The sequence below is a fragment of the Bos indicus x Bos taurus genome, chromosome 13, assembly GCF_003369695.1.
Source record: "Bos indicus x Bos taurus breed Angus x Brahman F1 hybrid chromosome 13, Bos_hybrid_MaternalHap_v2.0, whole genome shotgun sequence".
NCBI lineage: Eukaryota > Metazoa > Chordata > Mammalia > Artiodactyla > Bovidae > Bos > Bos indicus x Bos taurus.
In genome coordinates, this window is record NC_040088.1 from 10,901,228 (window position 1) to 10,923,841 (window position 22,614).

The 22,614-nt window shown below is 48.2% G+C and overlaps 1 protein-coding gene across 1 annotated transcript in view; it reads right to left on the minus strand.

Moving 5' to 3' along the window:
• Positions 1-715: 715 nt before the first annotated feature.
• TOX2 (TOX high mobility group box family member 2) overlaps positions 716-22,614 on the minus strand; it is a 153,374-nt gene continuing 131,475 nt past the window's right edge. Inside the window, 6 exon segments of the mRNA XM_027558495.1 lie at positions 716-1,687; positions 3,424-3,551; positions 4,243-4,638; positions 5,674-5,754; positions 6,237-6,464; positions 8,704-8,943. Of these exon segments, the coding sequence (XP_027414296.1) occupies positions 1,651-1,687; positions 3,424-3,551; positions 4,243-4,638; positions 5,674-5,754; positions 6,237-6,464; positions 8,704-8,943 (1,110 nt within the window). The 3' untranslated portion in view covers positions 716-1,650.

A 22,614-nucleotide genomic window follows, 5' to 3' on the forward strand; every position in this document is an offset into this window, starting at 1 on the left:
GGGTGAAGCAGGGTTATGTGATTGGAGAACGAGGGGCCAGACCCATGCAGCCTCCTCTGTCTGGGTCATGGGCCTGGTTTGGGGTGCCTAAACCTGCTCTTCATCTCAAAATAGCTGTGTCATGAGGCCCAAGAGCTGCAGTCTCCCCCTAGCTCCTCCACACCAGGCAATTGTGATTTTTCCAGAAATGGCTAAAATAGTCACATAATTATTACTTTATTTTGAGGTTATCACCCCTAACATCTTTCAGGAAAACCAGTTAAGAGTTCCCTGTCTGAGATGCTTGCTATACTTGGGTTTGGAGGAGTCCCTCTTCCCACCCTGGGCTCCTGCTGCCCTAAATGCACCTCTCACCTCCACCAGCCTGGAAACTTCCAGAGGACAGAAACTCCATTGGGGGCAAGGGAGTGGTCGGGAGGGACTCACTGTGGTCACCTGCTGATGGGAGCTCCCTGTGTGGCCAGCACGCAAGGCACCTTGAATCATCATGGGAACCTACTTGCTGGCACCATCATCGCCCCACTTCTACAGATGGCAAGACTGAGGCCATCCAGGCTCTGTCGCCCACAGAGACCCTCAGGGATGGAGAAAGGGCAGGGGGGACTTTGCCCTCAACCTGGCTGACACTAGGGGCTCTGTCCTGGCGAATCCCACCACCAAGGATCACTGCAGAGGGCCTGCCCCTGGCTTACCAAGTGTAAAGAGAGACAGGCTGTTTCCAACTTTTTATCAGTTTTATTATAAAGAAATTCGAGAGAAGCACTGGGCACCAGGACAGACATTTGCAGGGTCAGAAAACAGCTGCAAACATTAAGAACCCAAACCCAAACCAAACCCCAAAGCACACACACTTTATGATAAAAACTGCAATTTTGTTCTCGATTGTTCCTCGTAAACAGACAGAAGTCATTGCTGGCTGTTTTAAATAGATGAATGTATGATTAAAAAAAAAGAAAGCGCAATGTCTCTGAGTGTGGCTATAAATTGTCCAGTTCCTGCTGTACAGAGGGTGAAATGGTTTGGCAGCCTCTTTTGTGCACGTCTCCCTTGAGATAAAACTTAAAAAAAAATGTGCTAACGGTCATATAAAATGCCTTTTTTTTTTTTTTTACCTTTAAGGAATCTACTTTCCGCCCCACCCCATCCCAACAAAATAATCTTACAGGTGTCTTCAGCACAGCTTCTAAAACACATAGTCAACTAATACTTACATGGAGCCAACAGTTTGTAAGTGTCATAATGTCTTGTTCACACTGTAAAACCGGATTTGCACGTCTGGCGCCGAGCCGACCCCCGCCCGGCGCATCTGGGGTGGTTTCCTGCGGCGGGGCCACCGGTCCAGGGACAGCTCCGGCGCAGACGACCAGACGGAGGGGACGGCGGCAGGCGAGGCGCGGGGTCCACGGAACCCTGGAGCAAGCGGTCAGGGGGCGGGAGGTTCCAGCAGGTTCTTTGGGCTGGCGGCGGGCGGCGGGCGGCCTCTGCAGAGTCTGCCGGGAGGTGAGGAAGAGCCTCAGCCCTGGGCCCGGGCATCTCACTGCGCTCCGCGCCGGCGCCCTGCTTCCTGCCGAGGCCTCTTTTCTGCTGTCAGCCCTTCAGGCTCTGAGCAGCGCCCTTCCAGCAAGCCTCAGGGAGGACAGGGAGACGGGCTTAGGTGAGGTAGAGCGATTTATCCCTGGGGAGCAGGCTGGGGAGAAAGGAGGGGCTGTCAGAGCTGATGTGACCGCCCCCCACCCAGGAGTCCCCTGGTCCTCACGGGGCAGGACACAGGGCCCGAGTGCATGGGGACAGCTGCTCACTGGCCATTCATCCCCTCCCCGGATTCAGCGGCCCCTCGGAAGATGCGTGAAGGTCTGGGCCGGTCCCGTCTTTACTATCCACCTGCGGGGTGTCGGAGGGGTGTGTGTGTGTGTGTGGCGGCGGAGGGATGTGTGTGTGTGTGTGTGGCGGCGGAGGGGTGTGTGTGGCTGCGGAGGGGTGTGTGTTTGTGTCGGAGGGGTGTGTGTTTGTGTCGGAGGGGGGTGTGTGTGTGCGCGCGGAACCAAACACCCTTCCTGGAATCCTGGTGGGAGACCACCCGGTCCTCAGCGCTGAGGATACAAAAAGCTAGAACTTTTAAAAGTTGGGACCAAATCTCCGTTCTTCCACTACAGGAGCTCTGGTTCAATCCCTGGTTGGGGAACACAGAATTCTCCATGCCACCCGGTGCGGCCAAAAAATAATAAAAAATTATTTTATTTTAAAAAATGGGACCAAATAATGGGACCAAATCTGTGCTGTGATTGGAACCCAGAGCTCCCATGAGATCAGGCCAAAGCCAGAGAGAACAGCACTGAAACATGTATATTACCATATGGAAAACAGATGACCAGTGCAAGTTGCATGCATGAAGCAGGACACCCAAATCCGGTGCTCTGGGACAACCCAGAGGGATGGGGGGGAGGGAGATGGGGGTTCAGGATTGGGGGGACCCGTGTATCTGTGGCCGATTGATCTTGATGTATGGCAAAAACCATCACAATATTGTGAAATAATTATTCTCCAATTAAAATAAATAAATTAAAAAATAAAAGCCAGTCTCTGGCTGAGGCCATACCCTCGCTAGGCTCCTCCCTGCCCCAGCCGCTGCCCTAGCCCCACTACTGGTACGGGGTTCTCCCTGAACAAATATACATCATCAAGGGCACCAAATTCCTGCTTCAGGCTCTGCTCCTCGGGAAGCTGACCAAAGACAGTTGCTCTAGCTATGAATGCCACGCGGAAGCACTTGTGAGAAAAGAAAACAGGGTGGAGATCTCTGGTGGTCCAGTGGCGAAGAATCCGCTGGCAGGGGCCACCCCTGCTCCAGGAAGACTCCACGAGGCACGGGGCAACTAGGCTCCTGCGCCACAACTGCTGAGCCCGAGCTCTAGAGCCTGGTGAGCCACAACAAAGACCCAGTGCAGCCAAAACTAAATAAATCTGCCCGTGGAATCCTCCAGGCAAGAATGACTGGAGCACGTGGCCATGCCCTTCTTCAGGGGATTTCCCTGACCCAGGGTCGAATCTGGGTCTCCTGCACTGCAGGCAGATTCTTTACCATCTGAGCCACCAGGGAAGACTAAATAAATAAGTAAATCTTAAAAAAAAAAAAAAAAAGAAGGAAAAGAAAAATAACAGGATGGAAGGAAAAACAGCAAGAGCGAAGACGGGCCTCAGTATCCCCCAGGCCTGGCCCCAGACAGCTGAGTCCCTACGGGTCCTTGCTTTGTTCTACTTCCTCTCCTGACGACGCTGGGCACCTGGTGCCCACGAGGCCCTCCTGCAGGTGACAGTGATCTGCAGTGTCCTCCTTGCCCTTTCCTCCCATCACCCCATCCTCATACTACCCTCACACTGCCCTCAGCAGCTCCCACCGTGGGCAGGGGTGGGGGTGAGGCCCACCTGCAGGTGCTGACGCCACACTCGGTGCTGGGGTAACTGCTGTCCCAGTCTCCGCTGCTCGTGGGGTTGGACGGGCCAGGGGAGCGGGGTCCGGAACTGCTGGGGAACTCAGAGATGTGAGGGAAGTCCTGCGGAGAGGGGAGGAGGAGGCGGTGAGCAAAGGCGAGCCAAAGGGGTGCCTCTCAGGCAGCAAGGAGGGGATGGGGCTGTTCGCAGAGACACCGCCCCGGCTTATATGAAATTTCTGCTCCGCCCGTCTGCCTGGACTACTTCTTTCTTTTCCCTGGTAGAGCACCTTCTGGAAAATCCAGTCCTAGTCTTAGCTGCAAGGGTGGGGTGCTGGTGGTGAAGGACTTTCCTTCCCTGGACCTCAGTTTCCCACTCTGTAAAATGGACTTACTGGGCTGTGTGACCTCCCAGGGTCAAGCAGGCTTTGTAATTCCCAGTGTCCATGGAGCAATTAGCAGGGATCAGGCTTCAGAGGCTTTGGGGAGAGCCAGGAGCTAAGGCTCAGTGGCCTTAGCCTCTCTGGCCAGAGAGCAGGAATGGACAGAAGCTGAGAGAGGAGGGCCTGGGATACCCTAGGAATCTGAAGAATCTGCCTGGGAACCTGCCAGCTGTTCTCTGCAGCCAGTGCATCTCAGGCCAGGTGTACTCATCCCATTTCACAGATGTGGTCACTGAGGCTCAGAGGGATAAAGTGCCAAGGCTGAGGTTTCACAGGCCGTGAGTGGCAGGGCCAGTATTTGGAATCCCAAGCTGCCTTCCCTTTCCACAAGGGGGTTCCTCAGGAGCGCATTCTCGCTGGGTCCTGCTTACCTGTGGCCCTGGAGGTGAGGGGCTCACGGCCAGCTGCACCTGGAGTGCCATGGGAGCGGGCAGGACCGGAGGCTGGGGGGCTGGGGACATGCTGACAGGTGGGCTGAGGAGGGTGCCCTGGGCGTGGGGTGGCAGCGGCAGCTGCTGGTGTAGGGGTGTGCTGAGAGGGAAGGAGGGCGGTGGCGGTGGGGAGGCACTGAGGCTGGGCAGCAGCGACTTGGAGCCCAGCGTCCGGGCGAGGCTGGCGGGGGAGGCCCCGCTGCGGAAGGCCTGCAGGTCAGACGGGGTCAGAAAGGAGGCCAGGCCCGGCATGGCGTACATGGGCTGCTTGGGGGGTAGCATCTTGGCCGGCGGGTTCGCCTGAGCACTCTTGGTCTCACCCTGGTCAGGGGAGCTCTGGAAGGGAAACAGACACCAATCTGGATAAGCCGGAACCAACGTGGATAAGCTGGAACTTGGGCCACGAGACCCACATGGTTTTGTAACCCACTGGCTGGCTCTCACGTCCCTCAGGGGAGAGCAGGGGACTCACGAGAGATCACTCAGGACCCACCACCCTTGGCTCTGACCATCCGACCACCCCATATTTTAATCCCTGGGGGTTCCCCTGTCCACGGGCGAACCCATGCTCCTCAGCCTGGCCCGAGGCATGAGCATCGCCCAGCTGGATTATCCTCTCTGTGGGCTTCTCCCAGCCTCTGTGCCTTTGCATTGGCTGTTCCCTTGATTTGGGACACCCTCTTTGCTTGGCCCTTTCTGGCCCAATTCAGAAACCATGTCCTCTGTAGCAGGTGCCAGACCACCTCCCTCCCGGGCTTGGACCACGCAACCGCCACCATGCTGAGCCTCCTGTGATACTGGTGTCAACAGAGAAGGCTGAGCGTAGGACAGGAGTAAAGGCCAGTTTTGAAGACAGGCAAACTGGGTTTGAATCCTAGTACAGCCATTTAACAGACTGGATACTTCCAGGCAAGTTGCTTAACTCCTGTGTACTGGGTTCTTGTTGGAAGAATCATGTGAAATGAGATGTGTGTAAAGTACGCAGCATGAGCTGGCACACAGGAGGTACCCTGGAGAAGGGACCGCATGCGTGTGTGCTAAGCGGTTCAGTTGAGTCCGACTCTGTGCGACTCTATGGACTATAGCTCTCCAGGCTCCTCTGTCCATGGGGATTCTCCAGACAAGAATACTGGAGTGGGTTGCCATGCCCTCCTCCAGGGGATCTTCCCCACCCAGGGACTGAACCCAGGTCTCTTATGTCTCCTGCATTGGCAGGTAGATTCTTTACCACTAGTGCCACCTGGGAAGCCCAGAGAAGGGACCACATTGGTCTTATCCATCCCTTTCAAGACCTGTGGTGTTGACCATTCCCATGGACTTTGGTTCTTGCTCTATTCCTCAAGGGCTGGGCTTAGGGATCCCAGATGTTACCTTGGAAACGAGGCTGGCCCTGTAGGCTGCCAGAGCCTTCAGATACTCCTTCTTCGCTGCTTCGGTCTTCCTCTTGTAGGCCTGAAAGATCCAAGATGTGGGTGATATCGGGGAGAGGTCAGGTGGTCAGCCTGAGCTCATAGGGCTGGTAACTGGCGTTAACCTCTGAGCTAGGTCTGCTTCTATCCCCCCCGCAGGCCCTTGAGGTGAAGCCACAGGCTTACAGCCAGTGGGTAGGAAAGCTGTGACCTGGACCCCAGACTTTCAGAGTTGGAGGCACACGATGGCTGGAGATGCTTGTTCCCATTTAACAGACGAGGCAGCAGAGGTCCAGTTTCCTCCCCCACTTAACCAAGTCGCTAGTGAACACAGCTACAGAACAGCCAAATGGGACCGGGCCTACCTCCCCAGTTTACAGATGGGCGAAGTGAGCCCAGTAGAGTCCTCAGCAGAGGCTGGGCAGAGGCTAGTTCCCCTAGTTCCAGAGGCTGGACCTGGTTCCAGACCTTCCAAGTCTGACTACAGAGCCTTGAGGGACGGCCCAGAAAGGGATGGGGGCTCACCTGCTTCTGCTCCTCTCCCAAGCTGTCCCACATGGAGGCCACGATTTTGGACACATCCCCGAAGGTCGCGCTGGGGTTCTGTCCCTTGATGGCAGCCTGAGTGTCTCTGAAGAAGAGTGCGTAGGCTGACACAGGTTTCTGTGGCTCATTGGGATCCTTCTTCTTCTTCTTCTTTGGGTTCTTGGCCTTTTTGCCAGGATCGGCTGAAGGTCTCTTTTCTCCCGACATCTGCCCGGGTGAGGGGAGTTAGAAAACCAGAGAAGCCCAGGACCTCCAGCTAACCGACCCAGCCTAGGCCGAGCTGGATCTTCCTTAGCTTTTCCCAGCTTGCCCAGCCCTCCTCACACATTGGCAATGCCCTGGCCACCCGCTGGGTTTGAATATACACACACACATAAATCACACACAAGCGAATGAGCACACATGCCCTGGGTACGAGCCCTGGGTTTTTCATTCAGAATGATGGTAAAGTTCATTCAAAAAAACACAAGAGAAAGAAACAAGTTACTGCCCTATAGAGCAATAAAACCATCACCTCTGAGCCTTTAGTCTTTTCTGCTGCACAGAAGTCATTTGTGTCTCTACAGGGAAAAATTAATTTGCCTTGCAATCGAACAAAAATTGCTTACCTCTTCATCACTTTGCCCTCACCCCAAGTTAACATCTTCCTTTACAGAATGTAAAAGCCCCCATCAATAATGAGGGAGGAATCAAAAGGAAAGTATAATCTCCCAGAGAATCATCAGATAATTCTTGAGCCTGTTCGATAAGGCAGTGATATACATTGAAAGACTGTGCAGTTATCTGTTTTTGGACTATTTCCAAGTTTTGGATATATATATATCTTTTCTTAACACCTCTCCCTTCTTGTGATCACAAATAATCCCCAAAGATTATTCTTGAATGAATGAGACCGGTCTCTTCCACCACATTTCAGCTCTGCGACTTGGGGCAGGTGGCTTAGTCCCTCTGACCCTCTTTGAAGTTGCTGGATGGGAGAGAGGTTAATGTAACTGTCAGCAGGGTGACCTCACCCTGGATACCTGGCCTCTGATGCAGTCAGACTCCAGGATCTCAGTACTGTGGGCACCTGGCTTCCAGGATGGAGGGGGTGGGCACGTCCCCCACCGACTAGGACTCCCAGGCCACCCAAGGACCAGGGATTTTGGCCAAAGGCCATGGATCCTGCCTATGAAGACTGTGGCTCTAATGCTCCAAGAAAATGAGGGTAATATCGTAAACTGATAAGGAAACCACGGGCCAGACTCAGGTCTGTGGGTCTGAGGGACAGTGAGGGGCAGTCTGTGGCCACATCAGTCCTATTCTTGAGTGTTTCTCTGCGGTCACCCACCTCTCCAAGCCTCAGTTCTGTCTGCCGAGCAGATGGGGCGTTGCGGGTGGTTTAGAGTACGTGTGCTAGAGCCAGACTACAACCACCTTCGTTTAAATCCTGGTTCAGTGACACCTGATAAGTCACTTGACCTCTCTGTGCCTCAGTTTCCCCACGTGGCAATCAGAGATAATAAAGCCACCTACTACATGGGGTTGTGATAAAGATTATATGGATTAATACCTGTCATGTCCTTAGAATAGTATCTGCCCCATGCAAGTGTTTTAGAAGGATTTGTTAAATACAAATTAAATTAAAAGTACCTCCTGCCTGGACTACAGTAGTGATCAAGTTACCCTGAGGATGAAGCTGGACCAGGATCCAGATGTGCCCACCCCAGCTAGGAGGTCAGGGTCTCTGATGGATGCCACAATTACTGCCCCAGGCCTCTTCAGGGACACCACGTGGAAAGAAGTGAGAGGCCCTTATGAAGAAGAAAGGGAGGCAGACATTGTGGGAGGGAGCAAGTCTTGATTTTACCAGTGGCTCAAGGAGAGACTGTGGGAGAGGCATTGTGGGAGATTCCGGGCAAGCACAGGCATCCTTGGCTTTGATGGGTCTCTGTTTCCTGCTCCAGTAAAACAAGATGCTCTTTGACAGGGAGGGAGGCTTGGGGTCAGTGCAAAGAAAGCTCAGGAGCTGGACAGGTGGTGAGTTCTCATTCCCTGGAATGTTCTTGAAGAAGCAGGACAACCCCTGGTTCCAGGGATCTGCAGGGGTCATGTCCGCAGTGGGGGGGTTGTTTTTAATGCTCCCTCTCACAGTGATGCCCAGAGGTGCCCCGTGCTGGACCACACATCTCTGTGGTCCTCCTGAAAGGTCAGAGTGGCCACAAGATGTGGCCCTGAGGATCTTGCCATTGCCATCAATGCCACCAAAATGATCCTCTGGCCATTGAGGAATAAGACGTCATCACGTTTTTCCAGAATTTTCCTTGTTTTCCGACAAAGGGGATAGTTATACTCTTGTAGTCTTTTCTAGAGGTAGGTGATGCCCATTTTCCCACAGGGCCTGTCCCTTGCTGACGGGAAGGCGTTCTAAGGCATCTGAAGCCTTTGCATCTCCATCCCCACGTACCTTGAAATGTGCCTCCGACTCCTCCTCCTGAGTTGAACTGGAGGGAGAGGGGGTCGCTGACTTGCTCCCTGGGGGTGACGGGGAGCTGTGGGCGATGCCGCTCCGGATGCCCATCTGAGAAATGAGCTGGGACTGGCTGAGGGCGCTCATGTGGCTGGCCAGCATCGCTGGGCGGCCCAGCAGGGGCCCTGGTCGGCCCGAGTCATAAGCAGCAACCTCCGAGTGGACCATCTCCTGGATCTAAGAGAGGAGGAGATTGCTTGCTGAGTTAGAAAGGGCCAGCACATCAGCATTGTCAGACTCAGAGGAGGCTGTCTGCTCTGACCTGTGGCTTCCTCAGGGACCCCTGCGTGATTCGGTGCACCCCTGGGGGGCGCCATTCTGCTGACAGTCACGCTGGACGGCTGGCCGGTCAGCATCTCAGCCCTCGTGAGAAAGCCCACTTCAGTTGTGAATAAGTTATTTGATGATATTGCATCTTCTCTCCTGAAACACGGTATATCTTTGCATTTATTCCCTGTACAGCATAACAGCAAAGAGCAGAGATGCTGGAAGCCGCCTGCACTTTGAAATCTGGTTCCACTTGTACACTGGGTGACTTTGGCAAAGTTACTTAGCCTCTCTGTGCCTCAGTCTCTACATCTGAAAAATGTGGATAATGATTAAACCTACCTTCTAGGGGTGTTAAGGATTAAATATGCCTGGCACACGGTAAGCCCTATACTGTATAAGGGTTTGTTAAATACAAAAAATAAATAAATCCCTTAAGAACATTTGCACTTTCCCCCCGCCACCATAGGTCAGTAGTGTTCTTACTATCTATTCCCCAGGATATTTTCTAACTGGTTATTTTTGGAATATAAAGAAAACTACTGAGTTTTACATACAGGCACTTCTCGTACTAATCATATTTAGAACAGTGTGTATTTTTCACCTAAAAATTATACATGTATATAGGTACACACACACTGTTCAGTGAAGCATACCAATTTACATATTCTTATAGTTATTTTTATTTCCTTTAAATTTGTGGTCAAATTCTAATTTCTAATATCTAGTATCTGTGTTTTCCTTTTCCTTTTTATTGGAGAAGTTCTTCAGTTTTCTATTTTATTTTGTGGGATTGTTTTTTTTCCTCCTTAAAATAATCAAATCTCAAATCTGTTCATCAGGTCTACTCTTTCTCTGCTTTCTAATTCTTTATCTTTATTCATCTCTTTATAGTATCTTTATCTAATTCTTTTATATTTATTAATCTCTTCTGCTTTTGCAGTTTGGTTGGTGTTGCTTCCCCCTCAATTCTGAGTCACATTTTCAATTCATTATTTTCATCCTCAATGTTTAGAAATATGTTTCATGCTATGAATTTCCCTCTGAACATGACCTTAGCTTTTCCCAGACTTCATCTCATGAGATTTTCATTATTATCCTTTTTGATATACTTATTCCTAAATTTTATTTTTAATTTCCTCTCTCATGGAACCGATGTTTAAGAAGACTTTTGGAACTTCTGAGGTTAAAATTTTTTGTTGTTTCTTTCCTTTCTGCTATTCATTTCTTATAACAAAAGTGATCAAAGAATATAATCTGTACCATTTGTACTTTAGAGAATTTATTCTGGTTTCCTTGGGGACCCAAACATGCTTATTTTTTAACATTCTTTTTTTATTGTAGTAAAACATGCATAATGTGAAACTTACATTTTAACTATTTTTAAGTCTACAGTTCAGTGGCATCAAGTCCATTCATACAACCATCACCACCATCCAACCACAGAACTTTTTTCATCTGGCAAAACTAAAGCTCGGTACCCCTTCAATACCCCTCCCCCCATTCCTGCTCATTCTGCCCCTGGCAACCACCCTTCTACTCTCTGTCTCTATGAGCTTGACTAGTCCAGGTACTTCACTTAAGTAGAATCATACAGTATTTGTCCTTTTGTGTCTGGTTTATTCCACTCAGAGGCTTCCCAGGTGGCTCAGTGGTAAAGAATCTGCCTGTCAAGCAGGAGACATGGGTTCAGCCCCTGGGTCGGGAAGATTTCCTGGAGAAGGAAATAGCAATCCACCTCAGTACTCTTGCCTGGGAAATCCCATAGAGGAGCCTAGGGAGCTACAGTCTATGGGGTCGCAAAGAGTTGGACACGACTTAGCAACTAAACCACAACAGTATTCCAGTTGGCATAATGTTTTCAAGGCTGACTCATGTTCTCCCATGAGTCAAAATTTCCTCCCTTTTAAAGACTGAATACTAATTCCCTTGCATGAATATACTGGACTTCTCAGGTGGCTCAGTGGGTAAAAAACCCACCTGCAAGGCAGGAGGCACAGGAGACACAGGTTCAATCCCTGGGTTGGGAAGAGCCCCTCGAGGGGCATGGCAACCCACTCCAGTACTGCTGCCTGGAGAATCCCATGGACAGAGGAGCCTTGGGGGCTACAGTCCATAGGGTGGCAAAGAGCTGGACATGACTGAAGTGACTGAGCACACACATAAGCATGAATATACTATTTTCTTTATCCACTCATTTATCATCCATTTGGGTTGTTTCTACTTATTGTAAATGATGCTGCTTTGAACACTGTGGTACACATATCTGTTTGAGTCCCTGCTTTCTATTGGAGTATAGTTGCTTTACATTGCTGTGTTAGTTTCTGTTGTGGAGCAAACTGAGATCAGTTATACGTATACATGTATAATATATCCACTGTTTTCAAGATTCCCTTCCCATTTAGGTCACCACAGAGCACTGAGTAGAGTTCCCTGGGTTACACAGCAAGTTCTCATGAACCATCTATTTCATACATAGTAGTGATATATGTCAATCTCAATCTCCAAATTCTTCCCACCCCCCAAAGATGTTTAAATTTTGTGTATTTTCACAGTATTTGGAGCTGTGTTTGCAGATTAATAGTGTAACATTTCTCTGTCCTGTCAGTGATGATTATTTCGATTCCTTTGGTTTGTCTAAAGTGAAAATAGAAGTCGCTCAGTTGTGTCTGACTATTTGTGACCCCATGGGTTATGCAGTCCATGGAATTCTCCAGGCCAGAATACTGGAGTGGGTAGCCTTTCCCTTCTCCAGGGTATCTTCCCAACCCAGGGATTGAACCCAGGTCTCCCGCAGTGCAGGCGGATTCTTTACCAGTTGAGCCACAAGGGAAGCCCAAGAATACTAGAGTGGGTAGCCTATCCATTCTCCAGTGGATCTTCCTGACCCAGGAATCGAACTGGGGTCTCCAGTGTTGCAGGCGGATTCTTTACCAACTGAGCTATCAGGGAAGCCCCTTCGTTTGTCTAAGTTGCCAATAACTTTTCTGCTTCCATCAAAATCTTTCTTTGAAGCTTTTGTTTTGGGAATCTGATATTGGTTTTTACATCTTACAATGTTGTTCAGCCACAGAAAAGAAGGAAACCCTGCCTTCTGTGGCAATGTGGACAGGCCTTGAGGGCATTATGCTGAGGGAGATGAGCGAGACAGAGAAAGACAAATCCTTTGTGTTCTTACTCCCACGTGGCTGGCTCAGTTGGTAAGAACCTGCCTGCCAGTGCAGGTACACATAAGAGATATGGGTTCAAGCCCTGGGTTGGGAAGATCCCCTGGAGTAGAAAATGGCAACCCACTCCAGTATTCTTGTTGGAAAATTCCATGGACAGAGGAGCCTGGCGGGTTACAATCCATGGGGTCACAAAGAGTCGAACACCACTGAGAGATTAAGCGTGCGCGCGCGCGCGCGCGCGCACACACACACACACACACACACACACACACACACACAGTAGAACGTGGTTGCCAGAGGGTTGGGGGAAATGGGTGAAGGTTTTCAAAAGTTAAAATTTCTAGCTATATAATGAATAAATTCTGCGGACCACATGTACAGTATGGTGATTATAATTAACAATACTCGTGTCCGACTCTGTGTGACCCCATAGACGCCAGCCCACCAGGCTCCCCCATCCCTGGGATTCTCCAGGCAAGAACACTGGAGTGGGTTGCCATTTCCTTCTCCAATGCATGAAAGTGAAAAGTGAAAGTGAAGTCGCTCAGTCATGTCCGACCCTCAGCGACCCCATGGACTGCAGCCTTCCAGGCTCCTCCATCCATGGGACTTTCCAGGCAAGAGTACTGGAGTGGGGTGCCATTGCCTTCTCCAATTATATAGTTAAAAGCTGTTAAAATACTAGATCCTAAAAGTTATCACCACACACACACACACACACACACACATTTATTGTGGTAATTATTTCACATTCCCTGGTGGCTCGGTTGGTAAAGAATCCGCCTGCAATGTGGAAGACCTGGATTTGATCCATGGGTTGGGAAGATCCCCGGGCAGAAGGGAAAGGCGAGAATTCCATGGGCTGTATAGTCCATGGGGTTGCAAAGAGTTGGACACAATTGAGTGATTTTCACTTCACTTCACTTCATATACATGCATCAAATCATCAAGCTGTATCCCTTAAACTTAAATATGCTAAATCTCAATAATATCTCAATAAAGCTGGGAAAAATTTTAAACACTTTTAAAAAAGAGTAGCCTTTAATATCTATTCTCTAAGCACCCCTTTTCCATCCCAACATGTACACACCTTTCTTTCCATGAATTTTAAACAAGGGCCTGACATTATTTCTTCAAGGGCAAATTAGCCTTGGGGCTCTGTGTTTAGGGCTTGTCGTCTGTTTCTTTCTTTCTTTTTTTCTTCCTGGTGCCTGCTTTAGAATTCTTCAACCAGATATTCCTGACTCAGGAATTTAATATATGACCAACACTTGGTAATGGCAGACTTTGAATTTTTGCAAATTTTCTAAGTCTGAAATGCTCCCAAAGTTGTTCTAATTTGCACTGCCCTCTTTACTAGAGAAGTCAGACATCTTTTCATTTGTTTCCTGGACATCTGGGTTTCTGTTTGTACTACTGGTGGGGGTGTAAACTGGTAAGACACACACTTTAGGAAGCAATCGGATGATACATATCCTATAATCTAGCAAATCTACATTAAGATATAAAGAGCTTTCCCACATACACAAGAACACATATATACTGCAGAAAATTTGAAAGACTTTGAAATGGGCAAATGAATGCCCTTTCAATGGCATCCTAGGTGTTGGCTCAGGGTCATCTGTTTCTACAGGAATGTATACTTTTGTCTTTGACTAGGCTATGGGCTTCCCAGGTTGAGCTAGTGGTAAAGAACCTGCCTGCCAATGCAGGAGACATAAGAGACATGGGTTCAGTCCCTGGGTGGGGAAGATCCCCTGGAGGAGGGCACAGCAACCCATTCCAGTATTCTTGCCTGGAGAATGCCACAGACAAGGAGCCTGGCAGGCCACAGTCCATAGGGTCGCAGAGTCAGACACGGCTGAGTGACTGAGCATGCACACAGGCTATTTGCTGTTTCACAAATTTAGTTGTGACACGTGGGATCTTTAGTTCATCTAAACTCTTCATTGTGGCATGTGGGATCTAGTTCCCTGACAGGGATTGAACCCAGGCCCCCTGCACTGGGAGTGTGGAGTCTAAGCCACTGGACCACCAGGAAAATCCCCCTTGCCTTTTTTTTTAAAAGGTGTTTTTATTTTATTTTATTTGTTTTCTGTCTACAATGCATGTGGGATCTTAGCTCACCGACCAGGAGTCAAACCCGCAACCCCACTTGCACACAACCCCCTGTGTTGGAAGTGTGAAGTCTTAACTACTGGACCACCAGGGAAGTCCCTATTTTACAACTTTGTAAGCTGTACAAAAATGAAATTAGTGCTTATTTTTTATCATTGATTTTTTAAAGAAATTGTGGTAAAATACACATAGGATTCCCCAGTGGCTCAGCAGTAAAGAAACCATTTGCAAGAGACCTGAGTTTGATCCCTGGGTTGGGAAAGATCCCTTGGAGAAGGAAGTGGCAACCCACTCCAGTATTCTCACCTGGAAAATCCCATGGACAGAGGAGTCGGACATGACTGAGCACAGAAACCCACATGTAGGATAAGATTTATCATCTTAACGACTTTGAAGTACAGAGTTCAGTGGCATTCAGTATAGTCACATTGCTGTATTACTGTCACTACAATCCATCTCCAGAGCTCTTTTCATCTTGCAAATCTGAGACTCTGTATCTGTTAAGCCATAACTTCCTGATTCCTTCCTCCCTGAAGTCCGTGGCAGCCATTATTTTACTTCTATGAAATTTGACTACTATTCTATGAATTTGATTACACTAGGTACCTCCTGAAGTGGAATCATACAGTTCATTTTCTTTTGTGACTGGCTTATTTCACTTAGCATAATATGCTAATGGTCATCCATGTTGTAGTATACATCAGACTTTCCTTCCTTTTAAAGGCTAAATAAAATTCCATTGTATGCATATACTGCATTTTGTTTATCCATTCATCTATTGATGGACACTCGGGTGCTTCTGCATTTTGGCCATTGTGAATAATGCTGCTATGAACGTGGATGTCCAAATACCTCTTCAAGACCCTGTTATCAATTCTTTTGGATATATACCCAGAAACAGAATTGTTGGCTCATATAGTGATTCTATTTTTAATTTTTGAGGAACTGCCATATTGTTATCCTAAGGGCTTGCACAATTTTATATTCCTACAAATAGTGAACAAGTGTTCTAGTTTTTCCACGTCCTTGCCAACACTTGTTTTCTCTCTCTCTCCCTTATTTATTTTTTTGATAGTAACCATCCTAATGGGTATGAGGTGAAATGCAACTGACTCTTGTGTATAAAAAGGCAAAAAATGTTGTCTCATAGAGGTACTAATTGATCTTACCATGTAGAAAAGAAGAACCTGAACATTATATTCTTGCTCTATAGATATCAATCAGTTTTGCAATTATTAGAAATCTTATTTCAACACTCTTGATTGCCTATATATGTACTTATTCATCAGATTCTCCTTTGAGCTGATTATAATATTTTACTGGCTTCTTCATTAATGAATAAATTAAATAATCTGATGTTTCATTTTATATTTATATGAGAGTTATGATATTAACTTTCAAAAATTACACACTACAACAAAGTTTGTTATGGCATCTTTTAACTTCAGAAAAATTGGAAATAATTTGAATGTTTGCTAGTTGGGAAATGGTGGAAATTTGTGATGTATTCACACAATGTAATTCTGTACAGAGTTCAAGCAAATGGCGTGGAGGCACACCTACCAATGACAATGAACTCAAACCAATACTGAGTGAAGAGTTTCAGAAGGACGCACACAGAAGAATAGCTTTACGTAGGCATTCAAGACGTAAAACATCACTAAAAAGTGTTTATATAGGATCTGAATAGAGACTTTTAATTGTATCCAATTCTTCATGATCCCATGGACTATAGCCCACCAGGCTCATCAATCCATAGAATTTTCCAGGCCAGAATACTGGAGTGGGTAGCCATTCCCTTCTCCAGGGGATCTTCCCGACCCAGGGATGGAATTTGGGTCTCCTGCATTGCAGACAGATTCTTTACCACCTGAGCCACTAGGGAATCCCAAAATGCATGAGACTTATAAAAATATAATAAAGGCCTAAAAACACCTTCTGTGGTGCAAGTGTGCTGAAGTTTTTACTCTGTGGATCCTGATTCCTCTCCTTCAGTAAACAACACACACAAGAATCCTTGTCTCAGGCCTAAGGCATCCTCCATCTGGTCAACTGGTCTACCCTTTCTGCGGCAGCATCTCACTGGCATTGAATCACGCTCACTTCTTTCCCATCTTTAACTGAAAATCTCCCTTATTTCCAAGGCTCCTAAGGACTTCTGCCCCAACTTTCCCCAGAACAGTCAGCTTCCTCACTGTCACTAGGCCCTCCCCTCCCACCAGCAGCTGGTCATTTGGTACCCTCATTACTACCAATACCACTTAATCATCTTCATCTTCCTCACTACTGGCCTCATCAGAGGAAGAAGAGGAGAAACTTCTGTTAAGCATTTAATATGTGCCAGAAGCAGTGCTAAGCTTTTCCATCTATGGCCCATTTAATCATCAAATAAGGTGGATAATATCATTATCCCCACTAAAGTCAAGACTCAGACAGGTTCAGAGACTTGCCCATGATCACACAGTTACTGCAGGTGGAGCTGGGTTTCCTCAGACCATTGTACTTTCTCTCTAAGCTATGACACCTTCCCCAAAGACACCCCTCAGTCCCTGACTCCAAGAACTGCTGCCTCTCCAGGCAGCCCTCTTCCCTCTGTCCAGGGCCTGGCTCCTGGTTGCCCAACTACCTAACCAGTTGCTCCTTTCTGGTCTTTTCCAGCCCACTCCTTCAACACTGGCATTCCTTTAGCTTTATCTGACTTTCCCTCCTTTCTTCCAGGCCCCCTGGGTGAGTCGTGGCTTCTGCATGGATGCCTACAAATAGGGGGCATTTCCCAGAGATGATTCCAAATTCCCATATCCTGCCTAAGAAAGTGTTTTGGTTAAAGCCAATTTTAGAATTTGGAAGGAAAAAAGGTGAGCTCCGAGGAACAGTACACAGAAATGGTCAGACAATGTCAATACCTCCACACATTCTAGAATTCTCCATCAGCTCCCAGGACACTTTCCCCAACCAGAATTCACCCTGGTCTGCCCAACAGGTTGGAAAACCATTGCCTTTTGTCCTAATCAACTACAGCAGATGCTGTGAGGGGCCTGCCCATTTGCCCCTGGCCTACTTTGGAGGTCCCCCCGCCCAAGTCCAAGGGTTATTGTACCTGCTGATGGTTTCCTGTGTCTCCCTTCCTGAGAGTGTTTTCTGTCCACTGGAAGTGCTGAACCCAGAAGTAACCCTCAACCCCTGAGGGACAGCAGTTTGTGGATAAAATCTCGGCATTCCCCACTCAAGAGGACAATTCTAAGTTCCATCCCATACACTTCCTGGAGGGTCCGAAACAAGATTCCAAGTGGTCACAGCTCACCACCCTGCCCTTTCTTGGCTTTCTTCCCTTCCTGTCCCTCTTCCCTTCTTCCTTCCCAGAGCATCCTGGGATTACCCCCAAGCAAACTATGTGCACCCAAACATTTGTGTTGGAGTCTGCTTTATGGGGGATCCCAAATGGGGGTCACAAATTAAGACACCAGCCCTCCTCTTGGCTCCCAGCATGGCTTCCTCAAGCCCAGGTGCTCTGTTGGCCACCAGAGTGACCCTTCAGGAGTATAATTGTCTCTTCCCTTCTCAGAAGCTTCCAGTAGCTCCCTCACGACCTGCTGGCATGGTCCCACCCTTGTAGGATGCCCCCACCCTCTGCACCATCTCTTTCCTCCCAACCTCTCCAGGTTCTTCCCAAAGCTTCTTGGGACATGTGGTCTTCTTCCTAGAATGGAGACTGCTTCCCCCATGGCTCACTGGTCCTTTCCTCTGTATCATCATCTTCGAGGCTAATCTGAAACATCACCTCCTCAGAGAAGCCTTCCCTGACCTTTCCGCTCCTCCCTCCTTTGGCCACGACTTTTACCTGGGCCTTCCCCAAGGCTCATCCTGGTGGGGAGGGTGCATCTGCTTATGTGTAGTGATATAACGTGCTTCCCCAGCACCAAGCAGGTGGCCCAGGCCACAGCTGGCGCTTATGAGATGGCTGGTAACTAAATGAACCAAGCCTCCTGCTCGTCTCATGGAAACATATGGTCACGTCCAGGAGCCACATCTGAGCCTCTCCCGGAAGGATGAAACAGAGGAAATGGTAAGGTGGCGGCGCTGTGAACATAATTAGGTTCGCCTGGCTTAATAGATTCTCAGGGCTGCAGGACACAAAGGTGTTTTTCCGCAAAGCTTCATTTGCAGTCTCTACGGAGAGCATCCCCGATGCCGAAGGCACCCCCACATAGCAGGGGGAGAAGCAATCACACCCGTCTCCTTCCCGCTTTCTGCTGATTCACGACCGCACATCCGCCCTGCTTCCTCTAAGGCAGGGACAAGGTGTCATTCAATATGACCTCACGCTCTGCCCAGGGACTTGGGAGTTTCTTTTTTTTCCTGGAGGCAACAGTGGCTCTGCTTAATTCTCTTATTGAAACCTCTACCTCAGCTCCAAAGGGTCTGGAAACTTCTTATTTCTGAGCACAATCAAACCCCAAAGGAAAATGAACAAGCCACTGACCATCATTTTACAATCCCTTTCATAGTCTCAGAGGAGCTCTTTCCAACATATACTAATATCTCTGCTTCATAGAGGATGGTAAGAATAGTCATAATAATACCAATACTTACTATCATAGTTAGTGAGTGTTATGTCCCAGGCACTGTGGTAGGAGCTTCATGAACAAACTTTGACATAAAGCCTCCTATTGTCTCCCTTTTATAATAAAGATGCTGAAACCCAGAGAGGGTAAGAAACTTTCCCAAGGTCACAGAGCTAGGTAGTGGGAAAGTCAGAATTCTTGCTGTCTTCAAAGACTGAGATCATTTTACTGCATTTGCTGATGTTTTTTTTTTTTATGTTTTTAAATTTTATTTACTTATTTTTGGCCCCACTGGGTTATCATTGCTGCACGCAGGGTTTTCTCTAGTTGTGGGGAGCAGGGCTACTCTAGCTGTGGTGTGCAGGTTTCTTACTGAGGTGGCTTCTCTTGTTGCAGAGCACAGGCTCAAGGGCACTCGGGCTTCAGTAGTTGCAGCTGGAGGGCCCTAGAGCATGGGCTCAGTAGTTGTGACACACAGGCTTAGCTTCCCTGCAGTGTACCCACAGATCTCAACACCTCTAATACGGGTGGAGGGTAATGAACCCGCTCTCACAGGGCAGCTGTAAGGAGCCAATGAAAAGAGAGCACTGTAGAGAACCTGGCACATAGTAGGTCTTCAACCTGAGAGGTTTCCTTTCCTTCATGCCCTCATGGACTTGCTCAGGGTGTAAGCTTGAATTGGATCTCAACTGGGCTAAGAGGGCAGAAGCAACGGCAGTTTCTGGAATATGAGAGAAATATGCAAGAATCCAAGAGGAGGCACTGATGACAATAAAAATAACAGCACAAGGCCTGGCACAGGGCTGGTGCTTCAAAGATATTTGTCATAGTTGTTAGATAAGGAGTTGGGAAACTTCTTTTGTAAAAGGCCAGATACCAAATATTTTAGGCTCTATGGACCAGATGCAAGTACTCAATTTTGCCATTATAGCACAAAAGGCAGTCACAGACAATAAGTCAACGAATGGGCACGGCCACGTTTCAATAAAACTTTATTTATAAAAACAAGTGGAGGGCCAGGTTTGACTTATAGACATGGATTGCCAACCCCTTGAATGCTGTTAAGTAAATAGAAATGGTGATAGAAGCACTACTCTGTATTTGGCAGTTAACATCTGCCAGGCACTGACCTGACTACATTTCATTCTCACCCAGTCATGGGAGGAAGGTGTGTTTATCAGGAGCATTTTACAGAGGAGGAAGCTGAGGCTCAGTAAAGTGCCTGAGGTCAACAGTGGTAAGTGGCAGAGCTGGGATTTGAATTAAGGGTTGACTAGTTCCCTGTGTCTTCAGGTACTACCTCACCCTCCTGCTCAGCCGTGTCCTAGAACACAGCTGCTCAGTGTGCTGCCCCGGGCCTAACCCTGCCCTGGCCACCAGCTGGGCTTTTGCTCTGTCTGACTCATATCACAGCCTCTGTTTCAAATCAGAAAGGTCTGGAAGAGTGGCAGAGACCTTTGGCCATTGTCCTCTGACTCTGAGCTTCCGTGGCTGTCTTGAGCCTCTTTTTCATGTCCTCGACTGAGCCTCTGCCTTCAGCTGCCCTCATCAGAACTGCCTCTGTGGTCCTTTTACTTGTCTAGTCCTCCTCCTGTTACTCATTCATTCAACAAACCTGCCCTGAGGGCTGCTATGTCTGAGATCCTGGGATAGAACCAGGGGACTAAAAACACCCTACCTGGAATGCACAGTCTGATGGGGAAGGCAAAGATGTAGCCACACAGTTTCAACCGGGGCAATAGCATGGTTGTGTAGGAGGATCAGGGAGGGGGACAGAGAGGAGCCCCTCCAATGGCTGGAGAGCCAGCAAACCTTCCCACAAGAAAGACTCTGAGCTGCTCCTGGAGAGGAGGTCTGCAGAAGACAAGAGCGGGGGGATGGTGTTGCCACATGCGCAAAGGCACAGAGGCATGGAGCAGTGTGATGGCTCACCGCGTACCCAGACATCTGACCAAACATTATCCTGGATGTGTCTGTGAGGGTGTTTCTGGATGAGATTAACATCTGAACCAGCAGATTGAGTAAGCAGCCTGCCTTCCCCAACATGGGTTCAATTCAGTTCAGTTCAGTTGCTCAGTCGTGTCCTACTCTTTGCAACTCCATGGACTACAGCACACAACGTGGGTGGGTATCATCTAATTAACTGAAGACTCAAACAGAACAAAAAGGCTGAGCAAGCTGGATTTAGAAAAGGCAGAGGAACCAGAGATCAAATCGCAACATCTGCTGGATCATCGAAAAAGCAAGAGAGTTCCAGAAAAACATCTATTTCTGCTTTATTGTCTACGCCGAAGCCTTTGACTGTGTGAATCACAACAAACTGCGGAAAATTCTTCAAGACAGGGGAATGCCAGACCACCCGATCTACCTCCTAAGAAATCTGTATGCAGGTCAAGAAGCAACAGGTAGAACTGGACATGGAACAACAGACTGGTTCCAAATTGGGAAAGGAGTACATCAAGGCTATATATTGTCACCCTGATTATTTAACTTATATGCAGAGTACATCATGCAAAATGCTGGGATGGATGAAGCACAAGCTGGAATCAAGATTACCAGGAGAAATATCAATAATGTCAGATACGCAGATGATATCACCCTTATCACAGAAAGAGAAGAACTAAACAGCCTCTTGATGAAAGTGAAAGAGGAGAGTGAAAAAGCTGGCTTAAAACTCAACATTCAGAAAATGAAGATCATGGCATCTGGTCCCATCATTTCATGGCAAAGAGATGGGAAAACAAAGAAAACAGTGAGAGATTTTATTTTCTTGGGCTCCAAAATCACTGCAGATGGTGACTGCAGCCATGAAATTAAAAGATGTTTATTCCTTAGAAGAAAGGCTATGACCAACCTAGACAGCATATTAAAAAGCAGAGACATTATTTTACCAACAAAAGTCCATCTAGTCAAAGCTATGGTTTTTCCAGGAGTCATGTATGGATGTGAGAATTGGACTATAAAGAAAGCTGAGCGCTGAAGAATTGATGCTTTTGAACTGTGGTGTAGAAGACTCCTGAGAGTCCCTTGGACTGTAAGGAGATCCAGCCAGACAATCCTAAAGGAAATTAGTCCTGAATATTCATTGGAAGGACTGATGCTGAAGCTGAAACTCCAATATTTTGGCCACCTGATGCAAAGAACTGACTCATTGGAAAAGACCCTGATGCTGGGAAAGATTGAAGGTGGGAGGAGAAGGGGACGACAGAGGATGAGATGGTTGGATGGCACCAATGCGATGGACATGAGTTTGAGCAAGTTCCGGTATTTGGTGATGGACAGGGAAGCCTGGCGTGCTGCAGTCCACGGAGTCACAAAGAGTTGGACACAACTGAACGACTGAACTGAACTGAACTGAAGAGGGAGCCTGCCTCCTGAGTGCTGGGACATCAGAGCCAAACCGCCAACTCTCCTGGGCCTCCAGCCTGCTGACCACAGATCCCGGGAAGAGCAGGAGATGAGGATAAAGGGGTAGCAGAGGCTAGGATGTGCAGAGCTGAGTTGCGGGGATGGTGCCTGCCAGATGAGAGCTTCAGGCAGAGGTGGGTCAGAAGCCAGGTCTGTGTACTGACAGCCACCAGGGTGTCCTGTGATTTACAGCAGAACCGCCTTCCTGGAGGAAAGCTGTCCCAGGGCTCTGAGAAGCAGCAGAGACCCTGTAAGGCAGTTTCCCATCGCTGTTGTAACAGATTACCACAAACGAACACGAACTCATTACTGTACAGTTCTGG